This window comes from Dendrobates tinctorius, unplaced genomic scaffold, assembly GCF_039654945.1.
Source record: "Dendrobates tinctorius isolate UK_male_01 unplaced genomic scaffold, ASM3965494v1 ptg000224l, whole genome shotgun sequence".
In the NCBI taxonomy this organism is placed as follows: Eukaryota; Metazoa; Chordata; class Amphibia; order Anura; family Dendrobatidae; genus Dendrobates; species Dendrobates tinctorius.
Genome location: NW_027361891.1, coordinates 8,136,747 through 8,155,612, shown reverse-complemented (window position 1 = coordinate 8,155,612; position 18,866 = coordinate 8,136,747). Strand labels below are relative to the sequence as shown.

Below are 18,866 nucleotides of genomic sequence, written 5' to 3'. Positions count from 1 at the left end.
TTAGAGCGTTCGTCTACCAGCCCCATGGTTGTCCTCACAGCTTTTACCAGGGCGTCCGTCTCTTCAATGGGAGAGCAGCTGCGTCCCCCTTCTGAGGATGATAAAGAGGACTGGGAGGATGATGAATTACTTGAGTCGGATAGTTCACTTCCTGACTCACTAACGCTGGACTCTGGGGATCTATGCCTGGACCTGCGTTTTTTCTTTGAGGCTCTGGCGCCCTCAAGGGCGTCTTCGACTTGGGTTGTTTTTAGTGTTTTGAGGTCTAAAGCAAACCTCGGGGATTCCTCCTGTATTGTCTGCTCTATGCAAGCCGCACAGAGTTTTTTCTCCCACGTAGGGGGTAACTCCTCCGTGCATATAGCACATAACATGTGTTTAGATTTGGTCGTGCATTTATGCCCCTGAAAAAGAAAAAATAATAATCGAACATTAGCGAGCGGGCATTCACGGAGATCACTCACCCTCCTGTGGAACGAGCGATACCGTCTCGGGCGTAGGGATTATCTCCACTGCTGAATCCACTTCTGGCAGCGCCGCGATCCCGTATGACCGCTGCTGCTGCTCTGCTGGGAAGAGTCGTGCTGGCACTGTTCCTGCGTTTGCTGTGGTCCCTGCTTCGGGGACCGCCGCCGTGTTTCGTTCTCCCTCTGCGGTTTCCCACTCATGGTGACCGCTTCTTTCTCCTTCAGCGGGGCTTTAAACATGATCTTTTTTTTTTTTAATTTGCTGCCGCCCTCTTCCCAGGGATCCCCACGCCCCGCTGGTGGTCCCGCGCATGCGCACCGCGAGATTACCCAGCGGTGCACCGCGCCTCCCTTCAAGGGAGCTGTGATCGCGCGCGCCCGGCATCCTGCGCCCTTCCTCTCGGCGTGTCCTGTTGCTCGCGGCTTCCGGTGGCCGCCACCGCCTCTGCTCCGAGCTGCAGAGACCTGCGCGCCTCGCGGTGGCCGCCGCTCCGAGGTCTGGCAGGCTCTGGCATGTGGCTCCCGGTGACCGCCGCCACCTCCACAGGCTGCCTCGTCCGGCCGGGCTCTCCTACAGTGACCGCCGTCACTATACTGCAGGAGGCAGCCCCCCCCCTTTTTTTTTTTGGTATCGGCAGACTTCTCCTGCTCTTCACTGCCTCTCCCCACTCACCCTTCAAGTCCACCGACCCCGGTGGTGGTGCTTCGGGGGAAGCCCGTCCAAGGCCTCGACCCGGCCGAGGCAGGGAGCCCCGCTGCCTATTACCGGACTGGATTGGTCCCCGGAATCCCACGTCGACTGCAGGTACGTGGTGTAGGTTCCCCGTCAGGGACAGGAAACCAACTTGATGTGGGAGAGAGGTACCGCCTTTTTCATCTGTAGGTTTTCTGTCCCTGAGGGCGGATCCCTCTCTCTCCGTGGTGCCGTCATGGGGGAAAGAGAAATAAGAGCTATTCTTGTACTGCTGTTTATTTGTTAATTCTACCTCGCAAAAATCGGAATACGGCTTGGCTCACAATTATCTGCGCTCTCCACTTACATCGTGGTTTCCATTGTAAATTCCCCAAAACCGCGATTCAGAAAAAAACCCTGACGGAATCACTCACTTATGAGGCAGATGGAGTCACTTTGAACTGTTCTCTGTTCCGTAAGTGTTCCATAATTTTCGGCGACTATTTAGTGCACAAGTGTTGGCAACCACATATCTGTGCATGCCTATAAAGATGGATGCCACTGGAGCACATGCGAAATGGAGCGTCTCCATCTGCCTCATGGTGGGTGGTTCCATTGGAGGTTTCATCTGAATCACATTTTTGTGGGATATACATGATCACCCCGACATAAGTGCTCAGAATGTGATCCCAGCTTTGTATTGGAAGTGATCAAAAAATATTATGTACCCCAAAATATTACCAATAAAAACCCTAATTTATCCAGCAAAAAAACTCAGGTGCATCATCGGTCACTGAAAATTTTGGAGTTCCCACATTACCGGTAGAACAAAGACTCTGAAAAAGTGACATGGCTCCCGATCCCTCAAATAAAATCCAATGAATACTGCACTTCCCAAATCCACCCCCCCCACTGTGCCTAAACCACAGTAAGTGGCCACGTTTGGCACTATTGTAATGGAGAGAAGGCACTTAATTAAAGGGTGTGTATCATCGTAGCACAAGCTGGGTACAATGTATGGGGCACTACAATATATGGGGACACAATGTATGCACACTAGACTGGCAGATTTGCAATTCTCCAGAAAAAAAAAGCCTGGCTTGGATGTTAGAAAATAGTCACTGCAGATGAATTCATTGAGATGTGCCAATTCTACAATGGGGTCATTTTGGGGGGGTTTTCTATTGTCTTGCTCCGCAAAGTCACCAGCAAACTATTATAGCAAAATCTGTGCTCCAAAAGCCAAATAGCACGACTTTCTTCTCAATCTTGACGTGTAGCCTAACAGTAATTTCTGACAACACATGTGGCATCAACATGTTCGGAAGAAATAGTGCAATAAATTATGGGATCTTTTTTCACCTATTAACCCCTGTGGACCTAATAAATATACAGTGAATACAAAATTTTTATTTTTACCACTAAAATATATTTCCACATCTCCATGTTATTCTTTGAGGGGTCTATTTTCCAAAATGGGGTCACGTGTGTGTGTGTGTGTGTGTGTGTGTGTGTGGGGGGGGGGGGGTTTCTTCTGTTTTCACTGGTCAGGGGCTCTTCAAATGCAACATGACATTCAGAATCTATCCCAGACAAATAAAGTTCTTTCCTTTCCTAGCCCTGCCATGTGCCAAAGCAGAAGTTTTTGACCACATGAGGCATCGTCGGGACAAATTGTGCAAGAAATTCTGGGGTCTGTTTTCTCCTATTGTTCACTGCGAAAATTTACAAATTTGGGGCTAAAAACATTTTAGTGAAAAAAATTCAATATGACAGTATTACCTGTCGGTTTAAAATGCTCACTATACCCCTGGATGGACTATGTTGTGCATAATTTGGAACAGAACATTTGTTTTAAGTTTTGAAAAAAAAAAAAATATTTCTCATTGGGAGTTCTGTCCAATAATACGTGATTTAGGCCTCTTTCACACATCAGTTTTTTGCCATCAGTCACAATCCGTCATTTTGCGAAAAAAACGGATCCAGCAAATGATGCTGGATCCATTATTTTCTCATAGACTTGTATTAGTGACGGATGGCCGCACGTTTCATCCGTCGTTCGACGGATCCGTCAAATTCTTTGTCTGTTGGCCGGAGACAATGGACAAAGTGACGTTTTTTGTGTGTGTGTGTGTGTGTGTCGAAAAGTCGGACAGCGACGCATCCAGCACCATCCGTCGTTGGCTATAATGGAATCCTATGGGCGTAGGATCCGTCGCTGTCTGTCAAAAGACGGAATGCGGCAACGGATTCAGCTTTTTAAATCAGCGCATGTCCGGAAAAAATTCTCTCTCTTTCCATTTGCATCGACCATTTAGGAAAATCAGAGTAAAATTTCATTTCCATAATAATTTGGAACGCTGTGTAAAGTACTGACTGTCTGCTTTCTCCAGTAAAGGATGTCCACCTCTGACTTAGTCCAAAACTTGGAGTCATCTCCTGCAATGACTTCTGTTTTTAAGATTGAACCTTCCACTGCCTTGGGCTTAGGCCACTATGTACACACATTAGATATACAATTATTGCCCAACATACACATTAAACTAATGTTGGCCAAGCCTGCTGATAAAGCTGATTTTGGTCGACATATTTTCTCTTGGAGAAAAGCAGTTGCCAGACATGTCTAATAATGGCTCTCGTTGAGAACACAGAACTACTTACTCAAACAAGTGCTCCTGTATATGGGAGACCTGAATGAAACATTTTGCCAACAGCTATCGAATGTGTATGGCTACCTATAGATCAGTTTAGTTTACTGTGGCAGCAAACATGTCATTTGACCGGCAGATGCAGAAAAGAGAACATACGTCTCCTGTTTTCACTGTGTAGTTTGTCAAACTGTTCTAGTTTAGGACAAACTACACAAAAAAGACTTTTTTTTGGATTATTATATGTCCACCTTCAACTGCATAGACCATAATTATCTTAGATACCATTCACTGTATTCAACTAATACAAAAATACGTCCTAGTTAGTAAAACGAGAACATACAGATTCAACAACATATCTGTAGGTAGACATGTGCAAATAAGCAACAACACTTACAGAGGACCATTCACTAAGTCAAAAGTGACCAGGTTTTGCTTTTATTTTATTCCAGCGTATTCAGTTGTAGCTTGTTTAAAGCCACCATATGGCTCCAGACATTGTGTTTTTTTTATCCAGTGCTAATTTTTATGGTCTATACCTTAGGGTGTAGCGCACAGCAGCCTAAATACACATCCCCTGAGAATCCTGTGAGTCATGCATACTCAGGGGAGCAGCAGGGAATAAATAAAAGACACCTTTCACTTGGTAAAAGGTCATTTTTTAAATACGAACAATAATAATTTGTACCTGTATGTATGTCTTTAGCACCTCCACTGAAATTTCCTCCTAAAAAGAAGTTGTCAAATACATTAAAGAAATTGTATCACTAAAAAAAACCCAAAGTAATCTAATGGGATGGTAATACACAAACACACCTGAACTGAGAGTTTCCCTATTCAATTTTGACCAAAGAAGAACAATGTATTCCAATGCAAACCATGACATAACATTTAGAATAATTACTAGAAAGTACATTTAAAAGTCCAGAATGTGTGCAAGAATAGGAAAACTATCATAACGCCATTTTTTAAAAAGGTACTGGAGTGTTTGAAAAATTAAGAAAAGGATTAAGATACTGGCTTAGATGACAAGCAGTAAAACTGTCACATTTAAAGGGGACCTAACATAAGTTTGAATAAGTTAAACCGGCCACATCTTAAAACAGTGGCTGCAGGGCTGAATAAAACATTTTTATTTCCTCATCTCTGTTGTTAGCTTGTGAAGTTTATATGTCTATTATTCTAAGACCAAGGGGGAACACCCCGAAATGTTGCACAGGTGTGCAGGACACTCACTTTCTCCTTCCACCTCCAAAATGAAGGGTCTCACAGCAGTTCCTCATGGATTAAAATAATAGGAATTCAAAGGATGTGGAGGATTTATGTGTTTTACAGAACGATTAATATGTTGCTCAAGCACTTGATTTAATGTAAATCAGGAATTTGAGAATACACTGAATATAATCAGAAGAAAGTGTTTCATGTGCGTTTTTCTTTTAATTGGCTACATAGTTGACCAACAGACAGGAGTCATGCAGAAAACAAAAACCTTCCCCAGAGAAGGTCAGACCTGGCTTTCCTCCTTGATCTCTGCACCACCTGTGTATAGTCCAGCAGAGCGGTGATGTAATTACCAACACCTCCTACAGCATCCATCTCGGGGCACTGCCTGCTGTATTCCCCTCCTCCAAACTGACTGCCCTGAGATGGAAGCCACTAGAGGTGTTTGTAATGGCACAGCACTGCTGTACTCTACACAGGTGATGCCGAGATCATTACTTGTCTCAAAGAGAAAAAGCTGGTTCCTAAGCTCTCCGGGGGGGGGGGGGGGGGTTCTTTTTTTTTCTCCCTGCATGACAAATTCTGCTTATCATTAGTCAACGTCATGCAGGGGGGAAAATACAAGCCACAAGTATGAATTTCTGCTAATGCTCCCTCGGACTGCTCATAAATTAGAATCTAAACTTTACAAGCTAAAATCGCCAAAATGGAAAGGTCAAATATATATATAGATATTAAAAAAAAAAAAAGGTTTACTCAGCTCTGCGCAGCTATTCCATGACGTGCCCAGTTTAACACTGGTGAAAAGTCCTCTTTAACATCTCTGTGCCAAACAATGGACAGGACTATTCCAAATTGCTGAATCTAGAACAGATTTTTACCCTAAACACTACCTTGGTTTGCAGTCCGAGTGTTCGGAACAATAATATGAGATGTGTCATAAAACGCAGGAGGTGACCAAGCAGCTGATTTTTTCCTTTTGACAGCCATTCACTGAACTCATCCATTAACCCTAAAATGTAAAAGTAAATAATATCCGAAAATTAAATAGTTTACACGTCATAATCTGTAATATTCAGCTACTGGCACCTGATGCAAAGCAAAGGGACGTTAGGCTTGTACAGGCATGTGGCAATTAAAATCTGTACTAGGGAAGCAAGATCGCAATGTACAGTACTATGCAGGGCTGTGGAGTCGGAGCTCATTTTGGAAGAGTCGGTATAAATGGACCGACTCCTAAAATATATAATAAATTGGGTACAGTAATTCAATGCAGAATGTGCTGAATATTTTTTCATAGGAATTTGGGAAAGTTATGAAATGTCCTATAAATGGCTGTTCTATTCCTGATCTAAGGCTACATTCACATACCGCGCTTTTCCTGCGTTTTTTGAGGATACGTTTTTCAGCTGCAAAAGCAGATCAGCTTTTTAAAAAACCGCATCACCTGAAAGGTTTTTGAGCTCATAGATAATGTTTTCAATAGCAAAAGGAGATTAGAAATCTGCTCTATCGATCCATTTATCCATATCTGTCTATCCATATCTTATCTGTACCAAAAAAGAATGAAAGCCGGGTAGCACACAGACTTAGGATACTGTCATACTAAGCGATGTACCAGCGATCCCGACCAGCGATATGACGCGGTCAGGATCGCTGGTACATCGCTAAGTGGTCGCTAGTGAGCTGCAACATAGGCAGATCTCACTAGCGACATCGCTGGGGACGGGGGTCGCTACTTACCTGTCACACCAGGCGATCCTGCGTCCTCCCGCCCGGCTCCACGCGTCGCTCGTCCTCACAGCAGGAAGCGCTGCAGGAAGCTGACGACGAGGAACAGTCCTGAACGTTCTCGCGCGATCAGCGATAACCAGCGGGGGAGCCGGTCGTAGGTAAGTATCAGACATAGCGATATCGCTAACAATATCGCTATAACGTCACTAGTTATGGCGATATTGCTAGCGATATCTCTTAGTGTGACATGCCCTTAACACTCTTTTTTTAGCATCAGTCAGGTACACCTCATAGCTGCCCAAAAGGACGCCCAGGACAGGTATTGCTCATCTTCAGTAACACACCAACATCAATTGATAGTTGGAATAAATAGACTGCATTCATCACCACATCTTCTATAGTTGCAGGCTTTATTTTCAAGTGTAGGGGTGTGTAGCATGAGGTTCTGCAGTAGCTGAGGTGTGCAGTATGAGGTTCTGCAGAACAGTATGAGGTTCTGCCCTCCCAAGTTTGTTTGATTGAATAAATAAATATATATATTCTCTCACATGTGGAATTATATAATTAACAAAAAAGTGTGAAACAACTGAAAATACTGTATGTCTTATATTCTAGGTTCTTCAAAGTAGCCACCTTTTGCTTTGATTACTGCTTTGCACACTCTTGGCATTCTCTTGATGAGCTTCAAGAGGTAGTCACCGGAAATGGTTTTCACTTCACAGGTGTGCCCTGTCAGGCTTAACAAGTGGGATTTCTTGCCTTATAAATGGTGTTGGGACCATCAGTTGTGTTGTGCAGAAGTCTGGTGGATACACAGCTGATAGTCCTACTGAATAGACTATTAGAATTTGTATTATGGCAAGAAAAAAGCAGCTAAGAAAAACGAGTGGCCATCATTACTTTAAGAAATGAAGGTCAGTCAGTCCGAAAAATTGGGAAAACATTGCAAGTGTCCCCAAGTGCAGTGGCAAAAAACATCAAGCGCTACAAAGAAACTGGCTCACATGAGGACCGCCCCAGGAAAAGAAGACCAAGAGTCACCTCTGCTGCTAAGTTCATCCGAGTCACCAGCCTCAGAAATCGCAGTTTAACAGCAGCTCAGATTATAGACCAGGTCAGTGCCACACAGAGTTCTAGCAGCATACACATCTCTACAACAACTGTTAAGAGGAGACTTTGTGCAGCAGGCCTTCAAGGTAAAATAGCTGCTAGGAAACCACTGCTAAGGACAGGCAACACGCAGAAGAGACTTGTTTGGGCTAAAGAACACGAGGAATGGACAGTAGACCAGTGAAAATCTGTGCTTTGGTCTGATGAGTCCAAATTTGAGATCTTTGATTCCAACCACCGTGTCTTTCTGCGACGCAGAAAAGGTGAACGGATGGACTCTACATGCCTGGTTCCCACCGTGAAGCATGGAGGAGGAGGTGTGATGGTGTGGGGGTGCTTTACTGGTGACACTGTTGGGGATTTATTCAAAATTTAAGGCATACTGAACCAGTATGGCTACCACAGCATCTTGCAGCGGCATGCTATTTCATCCGGTTTGCGTTTAGTTGGACCATCATTTATTTTTCAACAGGACAATGACCCCAAACACACCTCCAGGCTGTGTAAGGGCTATTTGACCAAGTACGAGAGTGATGGGGTGCTACGCCAGATGACCTGGCCTCCACAGTCACCAGACCTGAATCCAATCGAGATGGTTTGGGGTGAGCTGTACCGCAGAGTGAAGGCAAAAGGGCCAACAAATGCTAAGCATCTCTGGGAACTCCTTCAAGACTGTTGGAAGACCATTTCCGGTGACTACCACTTGAAGCTAATCAAGAGAATGCCAAGAGTGTGCAAAGCAGTAATCAAAGCAAAAGGTGGCTACTTTGAAGAACCTAGAATATAAGACATATTTTCAGTTGTTTCACACTTTTTTGTTATTTATAGAATTCCACATGTGTCAATTCATAGATTTGATGCCTTCAGAGTGAATCTACAATTTTCATAGTCATGAAAATAAAGAAAACTCTTTGAATGAGAAGGTGTGTCCAAACTTTTGGTCTGTACTGTATATATGTAATCGATATTACATAGTGTATCACATATTTACAATTTAATACAGTTTTTGTGTTCTAAAGTTGTATTCCAATAAATATATATTATGTTCTATCTAAATATTTTGATTATTGTATCATAAAAATGATTAAATGTCTGATATTCACATTGTACTACAATAAATTTTTCACTTAAATATAAGCAATATATGTGGGAGTCGGAGTCGGTGTAAGGGAAATTGAGGAGTCGAAGTAGCAGGTTTGGCTTATCGACAGGGCAGCACGGTGGTTCAGTGGTTAGAATCCCAACAAGGACAACATCTGCAAGGAGTTTGTATGTTCTCCCCGTGTTTGCGTGGGTTTCCTCCGGGCACTCCGGTTTCCTCCCACACTCCAAAGACATACTGATAGGGAATTTAGATTGTGAGCCCCATTGGGGACAGTAATGAAAATGTGTGCAAACTGTAAAGCGCGGCGGAATATGTTAGCGCTATATAAAAATAAAGATTATTATTATTACCGACTCCACAGCCCTGGTACTACGTATTGGCAAAGTGTGGACCTGCAAGGCATTAAGTAGGTGCACATAAACTTGTATTTCATTTTACTATGGCGTAATATATAGCGTACATTTAAATTAAAATTCCACACAAAGAAATATTTATGGCACTTACCATCCACATCTCCCAGAATTACATACTTCTGAATGATATGGTAATGCTCTTTATTTTCTTCTAACACCCTCTGGAAGAAAAACGAAAAACAGTTTGATTGTCGTACTTAACAGCATACATAAGGAATGTATTTTAAGTCAGCATTGTGCTGTATATATATATAAAAAAAAACAAAACAACTTTTTGCACAGCGAGCAATTGTACTCAAAATTTGTGGCTTGGCTCTTTTTGCATCAGCCTCCCTACTTTTTTTTTTTTTTTTTTCCCAAGAATGCTGGTGTGGTCAAGCACGGCCCAATAGATTTGTTATAATTTAAGATTGAAAGTGGCCTAGATTTCAGATTATGGCATACAGTAACCATGATAGATGTGTAACTGAATTTCTCCTGTAAGTGTAGCCTGTGTCATGGGAAATCAGCAAGAAAAATAACATTAATATGTTCACATAATGGACACCAGGTAAAATAAACGAGGAAAATAAAAACAAAAGAAAATGGCAATTCAAATTGCTGTTTATAGTTCTGCCCCTGCAAAAAGAAAAAAAAAATCTATGGAAAGGGGAGTACATACAATTTAATGTTTTTTAGTGATCCAATATAATACAAACACCCAAGAATCAAGGCTCCATTAAAAAAATAAAGATAAAAAAAATAAAATAAAAACAGGCAAAAATTATTTGAAAACACGATACATTTTTTTCTTTAGAGCTGTTGAAGTTTAATAAAACCAGAATGTGTGTCTGGTCAGGAACTGGAGAAAATGATATATTAAAGGGAAGGTGCCATCCCAAAAATGTTTTTTCAGCAATTGAAAAAATGTGAAGAATTAATGTTTACATTTTCTTAAAAAATATTATCATTTGTTTTTAATTTTGCAAAATATGAAAAATAATTTTAAAAAGTTTGGCATTTCCACTTGTTAACACTAGGGGGACAAGCTACTGAAATTTAGCACAAAAACCTAGTGTACAACTAGCTCACATTACTGCCCTGCAGTAATTATGGGCAGAATCTGCTGACATGGGTGTGATGTCACTCCTCTCCTCCCCTTCTGGGTGTTTGCTAAGTTAAAAGAGAGGATGACATCTAGGAACACAGTGAGCAGCCATTTTGATGGGGCCTGCAAAGTTATGTGAAGGGTTAATACTAAAATCAGAGCTTAAGTTTCACTTCTCCATTCTTCTGTAGGTTTCGTTTCTTAATTTTTGTTGTAAGATAAATTTTTATAATTGGCATGGGCTGTCATGAAACCAGATTGTTCTCATCAGGTGCAAAGATAAGGGAGGTGGGAATGTTAAACTCTGAAGAATATGCCATTATACTACTTTATACGCTATCTAGGTACGGACATATATGTAGTTTCCGGTTTTCTTGCAATATTATTGGCTTACAAAGTGAAATTATGCTATTGGTACTTGAGAACCTTGCATAATTAAGCAAAAGATTATAAAAGATGTGACTAAAATAAAGGGGCTTAGTGATCTGCCTCGATCCTCCCGTACAGAGACCCCAATCTCCGTGTGGTCATTTGAGTTGCTAGCAACACTGGAATAATTTGGAAATCACTGGCTCAACCGTGAAGGGTTAATTTAGCCCTCCCAAAATAGCTACCTCGACAGTGGCGCGCAACGTGGGGCCCCCTGAACAGGGACGCCTCTGCCCCCGGAGGACAACAAGACAAAGGACCCTCGGAGCGGACACAGGTGCTGGAAAATTGGGACTGATCACCCCCCCCACAACCACGGTAATTGGCAGTTATACTGTTCAGACTGACCGTTGATGTGGTTTTCCTGTGCTTGTTGCTGCAAAGAGGATCGGAGGTTTGTCCCCTGGTGGGGTGATTCATGGGTGGAATCATATAGAGGTGCAGTCCCGTTGGGGGCCCAGTGCTCGAACCGTACCTCATAAGGGACGGACACCCCGGATTGACCAGTGATTGTGACTCTCTTTATAGTCAAAATATCCTGAAATTCCCGATCATCATTAGTAATTGAGCGTGGTGAGTGATCGAAGACTGGGTAGGATACGTAACTCAGGTATATATAGATATATAACCAGAGGTGTCCGGAGGGATAGTCTGAGACGCCCTCCTCCTTTTACTGAGTACCGCGAATTTTGGGCTTCCCAGAGGGGGTTGACCCTGTGGAACAAACGAGATGGCTGCTCCAGTATTGTGCACAATTGAAGTCAGGATATTTAGCTCTAAAGGAGAGAATTATGTTTCTGTGGAAGAAAAAGAAAAGTTTGGAATTGTGTGAAGGATCAGATACTGTTAGTCTTATGATTCAAAGACGAGGAAAGAAATGTGTCAGGAATGCAGGAAAAATATTTTCGATTCTGGGATTTCCTAAGGGCGGGAGGTTGTAGCCTACGCTATGGGATGAAGGAGTTAAAAAAAAAATAAAAAAAAATAAAGGGAGATTGACTGATGATGGATTACTTAAAGGCGCTGAGGAATTCCGTGGCTTGGCACATGAATTGTATAATGAAGGTTATGTGGACATTGAACAGCAAGTGAATTCTGATTGTTTCTGTTACTGTTATGTTGAAGAAGGAAAAATTGTCTATTATGACAGGGACGGGATGATTTGTGGTTCAAGAAAGTGACTGTGGTATGAGAATGTGATTGATTAAAGAAGGAACTATGATCCAGACTGTGTCAGGCAGTCGAATAGTTAAAAGTGATGATTTGAAACAAGAAGTTTCCCTGCTAGATGATAAGGTCCCTCCCCAGGATATCCCTTAACCCTAAGGCACCGATATATCTTAGACTACCAAAACTCAGTATGCCCCCACCCTATGATCCTGCCGGGTGGATCTGTGCTGTATGTGGAGTTACTAGTCCTCAGTGGAGAGAGGTCTGTTATAATAGTGGCACAAGAAGACCGAGAGTTGCAGCCCCCACCTCTGCTAACGGCACCTATTATCCGCCGCCAGCCTTAGTCCCCGTTATTGCTAGTGGTTGAGTATCCACCCCTTCCATTTACCAGCTACAGAGAAAAAAAAAAAAGGAGCAAACAGCAGCCTCTAGCCCCCACCGTAGCTGCGAGCACACAGTGTGCCCTTCAGCCCACACAGCAAACTCTGCCCCCCCTCAGACTTCAGCTAGGGGGAATCTTGCTCCTCAGCCCCTCCCTGCTAATTCTCGTTACTGCTCAGTTTGTAATCTCTCTCATATGTCCTGTAAGTTTACTAGGGGCAGATTCATTATCACAGTTCCGCTCCGGAATACAATTCCAAGATGATGATCAGATGTTTTTTTTTTTTGATATATACAGTTGTGGCCAAAAGTATTGACACCCTTGCAATTTTGTCAGATAATACTCAGTTTCTTCCTGAAAATGATTGCAAACACAAATTCTTTGGTATTATTATCTTCATTTAATTTGTCTTAAATGAAAAAACACAAAAAGAATTGTCCTAAAGCCAAATTGGATATAATTCCACACCAAACATAAAAAAGAGGGTGGACAAAAGTATTGGCACTGTTCGAAAAATCATGTGATGCTTCTCTAATTTGTGTAATTAACAGCACCTGTAACTTACCTGTGGCACCTAACAGGTGTTGGCAATAACTAAATCACACTTGCAGCCAGTTGACATGGATTAAAGTTGACTCAACCTCTGTCCTGTGTCCTTGTATGTACCACATTGAGCATGGAGAAAAGAAAGACGACCAAAGAACTGTCTGAGGACTTGAGAAACCAAATTGTGAGGAAGCATGAGCAATCTCAAGGCTACAAGTCCATCTCCAAAGACCTGAATGTTCCTGTGTCTACCGTGCGCAGTGTCATCAAGAAGTTTAAAGCCCATGGCACTGTGGCTAACCTCCCTAGATGTGGACGGAAAAGAAAAATTAACAAGAGATTTCAACGCAAGATTGTGCGGATGTTGGATAAAAAACCTCGACTAACATCCAAACAAGTTCAAGCTGCCCTGCAGTCCGAGGGTACAACAGTGTCAACCCGTACTATCCGTCGGCATCTGAATGAAAAGGGACTGTATGGTAGGAGACCCAGGAAGATCCCACTTCTTACCCCGAGACATAAAAAAAGCCAGGCTGGAGTTTGCCAAAACTTACCTGAAAAAGCCTAAAACGTTTTGGAAGAATGTTCTCTGGTCAGATGAGACAAAAGTAGAGCTTTTTGGGCAAAGGCATCAGCATAGATTTTACAGGAGGAAAAAAGAGGCATTCAAAGAAAAGAACATGGTCCCTACAGTCACACATGGCGGAGGTTCCCTGATGTTTTGGGGTTGCTTTGCTGCCTCTGGCACTGGACTGCTTGATCGTGTGCATGGCATTATGAAGTCAGAAGACTACCAACAAATTTTGCAGCATAATGTAGGGCTCAGTGTGAGAAAGCTGGGTCTCCCTCAGAGGTCATGGGTCTTCCAGCAGGACAATGACCCAAAACACTTCAAAAAGCACTAGAAAATGGTTTGAGAGACAGCACTGGAGACTTCTAAGGTGGCTAGCAATGAGTCCAGACCTGAATCCCATAGAATACCTGTGGAGAGATCTAAAAATGGCAGTTTGGAGAAGGCACCCTTCAAATATCAGGGACCTGGAACAATTTGCCATAGAAGAATGGTCTAAAATTCCAGCAGAGCATTGTAAGAAACTCATTGATGGTTAACGGCAGCGGTTGGTCGCAGTTATTTTGGCTAAAGGTTGTGCAACCAAGTATTAGGCTGAGGGTGCCAATACTTTTGTCTGGCCCATTTTTGGAGTTTTGTGTGAAATGATCAATGTTTTACTTTTTGCTTCATTCTCTTTTGTGTTTTTTCATTTAAGACAAATTAAATGAAGATAATAATACCAAAGAATTTGTGTTTGCAATCATTTTCAGGAAGAAACTGAGTATTATCTGACAGAATTACAGGGGTGTCAATACTTTTGGCCACAACTGTAATCCCTATGTAGATGAAGACAGTGAGGAAATCTGTATTTTGCATGCCCTTCTCACAGTTATGATGGCCCTGGGCCAAATGATATAGTGAAAATGCCTGTAGAACCAGTAAAAGTGTTTCTCAAACCTGGTGCCTAATCCTCATACTCTTTTGTCCCAAATACCCCAGGATGCTGCTTGGTTTACAGTTATTGATCTTACCAATGCCTTCTTTAGCATCCCGTTACACCCAGATTGCCAGTTTCTGTTTGCATTCACTTAGCAGGGTCAACAGTTAATATGGACAGTTATGCCACAAGGGGCCCAAAACAGTCTCAACCAGTTTTCAAAAAAAAAAAAAAAAAAAAAATATGAGCAGGTGTCTTTTGCCATTGTTGCCACTGTTAGCCTCCTTAAAGCATCTGGCAGCACTGAACTGTCGAGTTTCGGCCTCGAGACTTCGGTTCTGCCTTGGTCAAGTGATGTTCTTGGGTCACTGTCTCCTTCAGGGTGTCAGACACCTCACAGAAGAAAGAAAAATAGCTGTCAGCTCCCTTCCTTTCCCAAAAGATGAAACTAGATGAAACTGAACTCCAGCGTTTTCTTGGACTATGCACTTATTTTTGTCAGTGGATACCGGATAAATCCCGCATAATGCAACCCCTTTACAATGCCTTGAAAGATGGTATAATGAATTATAAGGAAAGATGGCAGTGATGAGGATTACCTCCAACATGATTGCTCCCAACTTCTGAGTGAAGAAACAGCTACTCCACCAAATGTCAGTGAGAATCCACTCCCAAATCCCGATCTGGTGTTATACACGGATGGTTCAAGATATGCTGATGAGTTTGGTAGATTCCACACGGGATATGCTGTTACCACAGAGGACACTGTAGTGCACGCAGCTGTGCTCCCGCCCTCACAGTCAGCACGAGAAGCAGAACTCCAGGCTCTGTCTACTGCATGTACTTTGGCCAAGAACAGATGGGCTAATATAAACACGGACTCACGGTATGCATTCGGTATTGCTCACGATTTTGGGGCTCTATGGGCCAATCGAGGGTTTATTACTACTGCCGGAACCCCAGTGAAAAATGCTGAAGCTGTTAAAACCCTCATGGGCTCGATCAAATTACCTACTCAGGTGGCTATTATCAAAATTATGGCGCACGGTCCTAGGACCAGTCCACAGACTGTTGGCAACACATTTGCGGATATGCAAGCAAAAGCCGCCGCTCTCTTACCCGTTGAACCAACCATACCAACTATGGTGACCACATGCTCTCAACGTAAACAGTTACAAGAAGCACTGTCCCTACAAGAACCTGATGATCTACAACAGACTGAAGTTTTCTGTCGGACCCCGCGAGACCGCTTAATGACGATGCAGAGAATGTCTCCAAAGGAAGAGGTGAAGCAATGGAAGACTGATGGGGCACGTATGGATAATGGTCTCTGGAAAAAGGACCAACTTGTGTCTCTCCCTAAGCGGATGTACCCTGCTATTGCCACATGGGCACATGGACCTATATATCAAAGAAAGAATCAGGCCCTCGCACTGGTGCAAAAATTCTACTGGGCCCCGGTTCTCCAGTTGGAAGCATTCCCTGTTACCAACATGACTGCAAAAACCACAGCGAAGAAACTAGTGATGGAAGTTAGATGCAGATATGGGGTTCTAGAAGTTGTTGAAAGTGATCAAGGTCCGGCCTTTTCTTCTCATGTGTACCAAGAAGTTCTGACAATGCTTGGATCCACTGTAGCCCTACATACTCTGCACCACCCACAATCCAGTGGAAAAGTTGAGAGGTTGAATGGCACACTGAAGGGACAATTGACCAAAATGATGCAGGAGACTACGGCTCCATGGCCAGAGCTCCTACCCATTGTACTATACCACATTCGTACTACCCCTATTGCAAAGCATGGCCTGTCCCCATATGAGATATTGTTTGGTGCTAGGCCCCCAGTTGCAAATTTCCAGCCCCAGCAGTTATCAGAAGAGACTGACCGTGTTGTTCAATATGTTATTCTGCTTAGTAAAAATCTTGCTAACACCTACGTTCTAGTTTTCTCTTCTTTTCCAGATTCAGCAGAAACCGACACTTGTCATAACCTGAAGCCTGGTGATTTGGTAGTCGTGAAAAGGCATGTCAGGAAGCACGGACTAGAACCCTTGTATGATGGTCCTTATGAAGTCCTCCTCATCACCCAACAAGCCAATAGCAAATGAAAGGGGCATAATGTTTTGGTTTTTCGCATTTTCCATATTAATATTGGTAGAAGTTAAAAGTTAAAGTTAGAAGATATTAAATGACTCAGAGATCAATACGATAAAGACAATGATCGTAATAAGGACAGTTGGTGGTCAGACACTTTCTCCTTTCTCAATCCAGCCAATTGATTTAAGGGAATTTGGGGGCTGGATAGCTGGGATCTTACAGAGCTTGTTACACATTGCTGCCTGTATCCTTGTTATATATGTGATACTAAAACTTGTTCTTTGGTGTATTTCTGTATGTATTAGGAAATTCTACACTAAGCCAGCTAATGATGATACCAAAGGTGTTGTTGCCCCTGCTCTTCTCTGCACCGATCTCAAAAGGCTACTTGATGAAGATGTTGAAGCCAAGCACATGCCTACCTACAAAAGTTCCCCATCACCGTCATCAAAAATTGTTATTCGTGAACTGCAGTATACAGGGGGGACGGGTGCGCCACGACAGCCATGACTGGTAACACGGCATCAGTCATGTGAAGACCAGTACCCCTCAAGCTGTTAGCTTGGGATAGCACCTCTGATGCTGCATATGTGTTAAAATTTTTTTATCTAGGGGGGAATGAGAAGGGTTAATACTAAAATCAGAGCTTAAGTTTCACATCACCATTCCTCTGTAGGTTTTGTTTCTTAATTTTTGTTGTTGTAAGATAAATTTTTATAATTGGCATGGGCTGTCATGAAACCAGATTGTTCTCATTAGGTGCAAAGATAAGGGAGGTGGGAATGTTAAACTCTGAAGAATATGCCATTATACTACTTTCTACGCTATCTAGGTACGGACATATATGTAGTTTCCGGTTTTCTTGCAATATTATTGGCTTACAAAGTGAAATTATGCTATTGGTACTTGAGAACCTTGCATAATTAAGAAAAAGATTATAAAAGATGTGACTAAAATAAAGGGGCTTAGTGATCTGCCTCGATCCTCCCGTACAGAGACCCCAGTCTCCGTGTGGTCATTTGAGTTGCTAGCAACACTGGAAAAATTTGGAAATCACTGGCTCAACCATGAAGGGTTAATTTAGCCCTCCCAAAATAGCTACCTCGACAGTGGCGCGCAACGTGGGGCCCCCTGAACAGGGACGCCTCTGCCCCCGGAGGACAACAAGACAAAGGACCCTCGGAGTGGACACAGGTGCTGGAAAATTGGGACTGATCACCCCCCCCACAACCACGGTAAGTTGGCAGTTATACTGTTCAGACTGACCGTTGGTGTGGTTTTCCTGTGCTTGTTGCTGCAAAGAGGATCGGAGGTTTGTCCCCTGGTGGGGTGATTCATGGGTGGAATCATATAGAGGTGCAGTCCCGTTGGGGGCCCAGTGCTCGAACCGTACCTCATAAGGGACGGACACCCCGGATTGACCAGTGATTGTGACTCTCTTTATAGTCAAAATATCCTGAAATTCCCGATCATCATTAGTAATTGGGCGTGGTGAGTGATCGAAGACTGGGTAGGATACGTAACTCAGGTATATATAGATAGATAGATATATATATATAACCAGAGGTGTCCGGAGGGATAGTCTGAGACGCCCTCCTCCTTTTACTGAGTACCGCGAATTTTGGGGTTCCCAGAGGGGGTTGACCCTGTGGAACAAACGGAGACGGCTGCTCCAGTATTGTGCACAATTGAAGTCAGGATATTTAGCTCTAAAGGAGAGAATTATGTTTCTGTGGAAGAAAAAGAAAAGTTTGGAATTGTGTGAAGGATCAGATACTGTTAGTCTTATGATTCAAAGACGAGGAAAGAAATGTGTCAGGAATGCAGGAAAAATATTTTCGATTCTGGGATTTCCTAAGGGCGGGAGGTTGTAGCCTACGCTATGGGATGAAGGAGTTAAAAAAAAATAAAAAAAAATAAAGGGAGATTGACTGATGATGGATTACTTAAAGGCGCTGAGGAATTCCGTGGCTTGGCACATGAATTGTATAATGAAGGTTATGCGGACATTGAACAGCAAGTGAATTCTGATTGTTTCTGTTACTGTTATGTTGAAGAAGGAAAAATTGTCTATTATGACAGGGACGGGATGATTTGTGGTTCAAGAAAGTGACTGTGGTATGAGAATGTGATTGATTAAAGAAGGAACTAAGATCCAGACTGTGTCAGGCAGTCGAATAGTTAAAAGTGATGATTTGAAACAAGAAGTTTCCCTGCTAGATGATAAGGTCCCTCCCCAGGATATCCCTTAACCCTAAGGCACCGATGTATCCTGGACTACCAAAACTCAG

At 42.9% G+C, this 18,866-nt stretch overlaps 1 protein-coding gene across 1 annotated transcript in view; it reads right to left on the bottom strand.

Moving 5' to 3' along the window:
* The window catches only part of NUP107 (nucleoporin 107), a 201,114-nt gene that overhangs the window by 55,105 nt on the left and 127,143 nt on the right, over positions 1-18,866 (bottom strand). The window contains exons 18-20 of the mRNA XM_073555490.1: positions 9,463-9,532; positions 5,903-6,021; positions 4,477-4,515 (exon numbers count right to left, since the gene is read on the bottom strand). Of these exons, the coding sequence (XP_073411591.1) occupies positions 4,477-4,515; positions 5,903-6,021; positions 9,463-9,532 (228 nt within the window). The remainder of the gene's footprint in view (positions 1-4,476; positions 4,516-5,902; positions 6,022-9,462; positions 9,533-18,866) is intronic.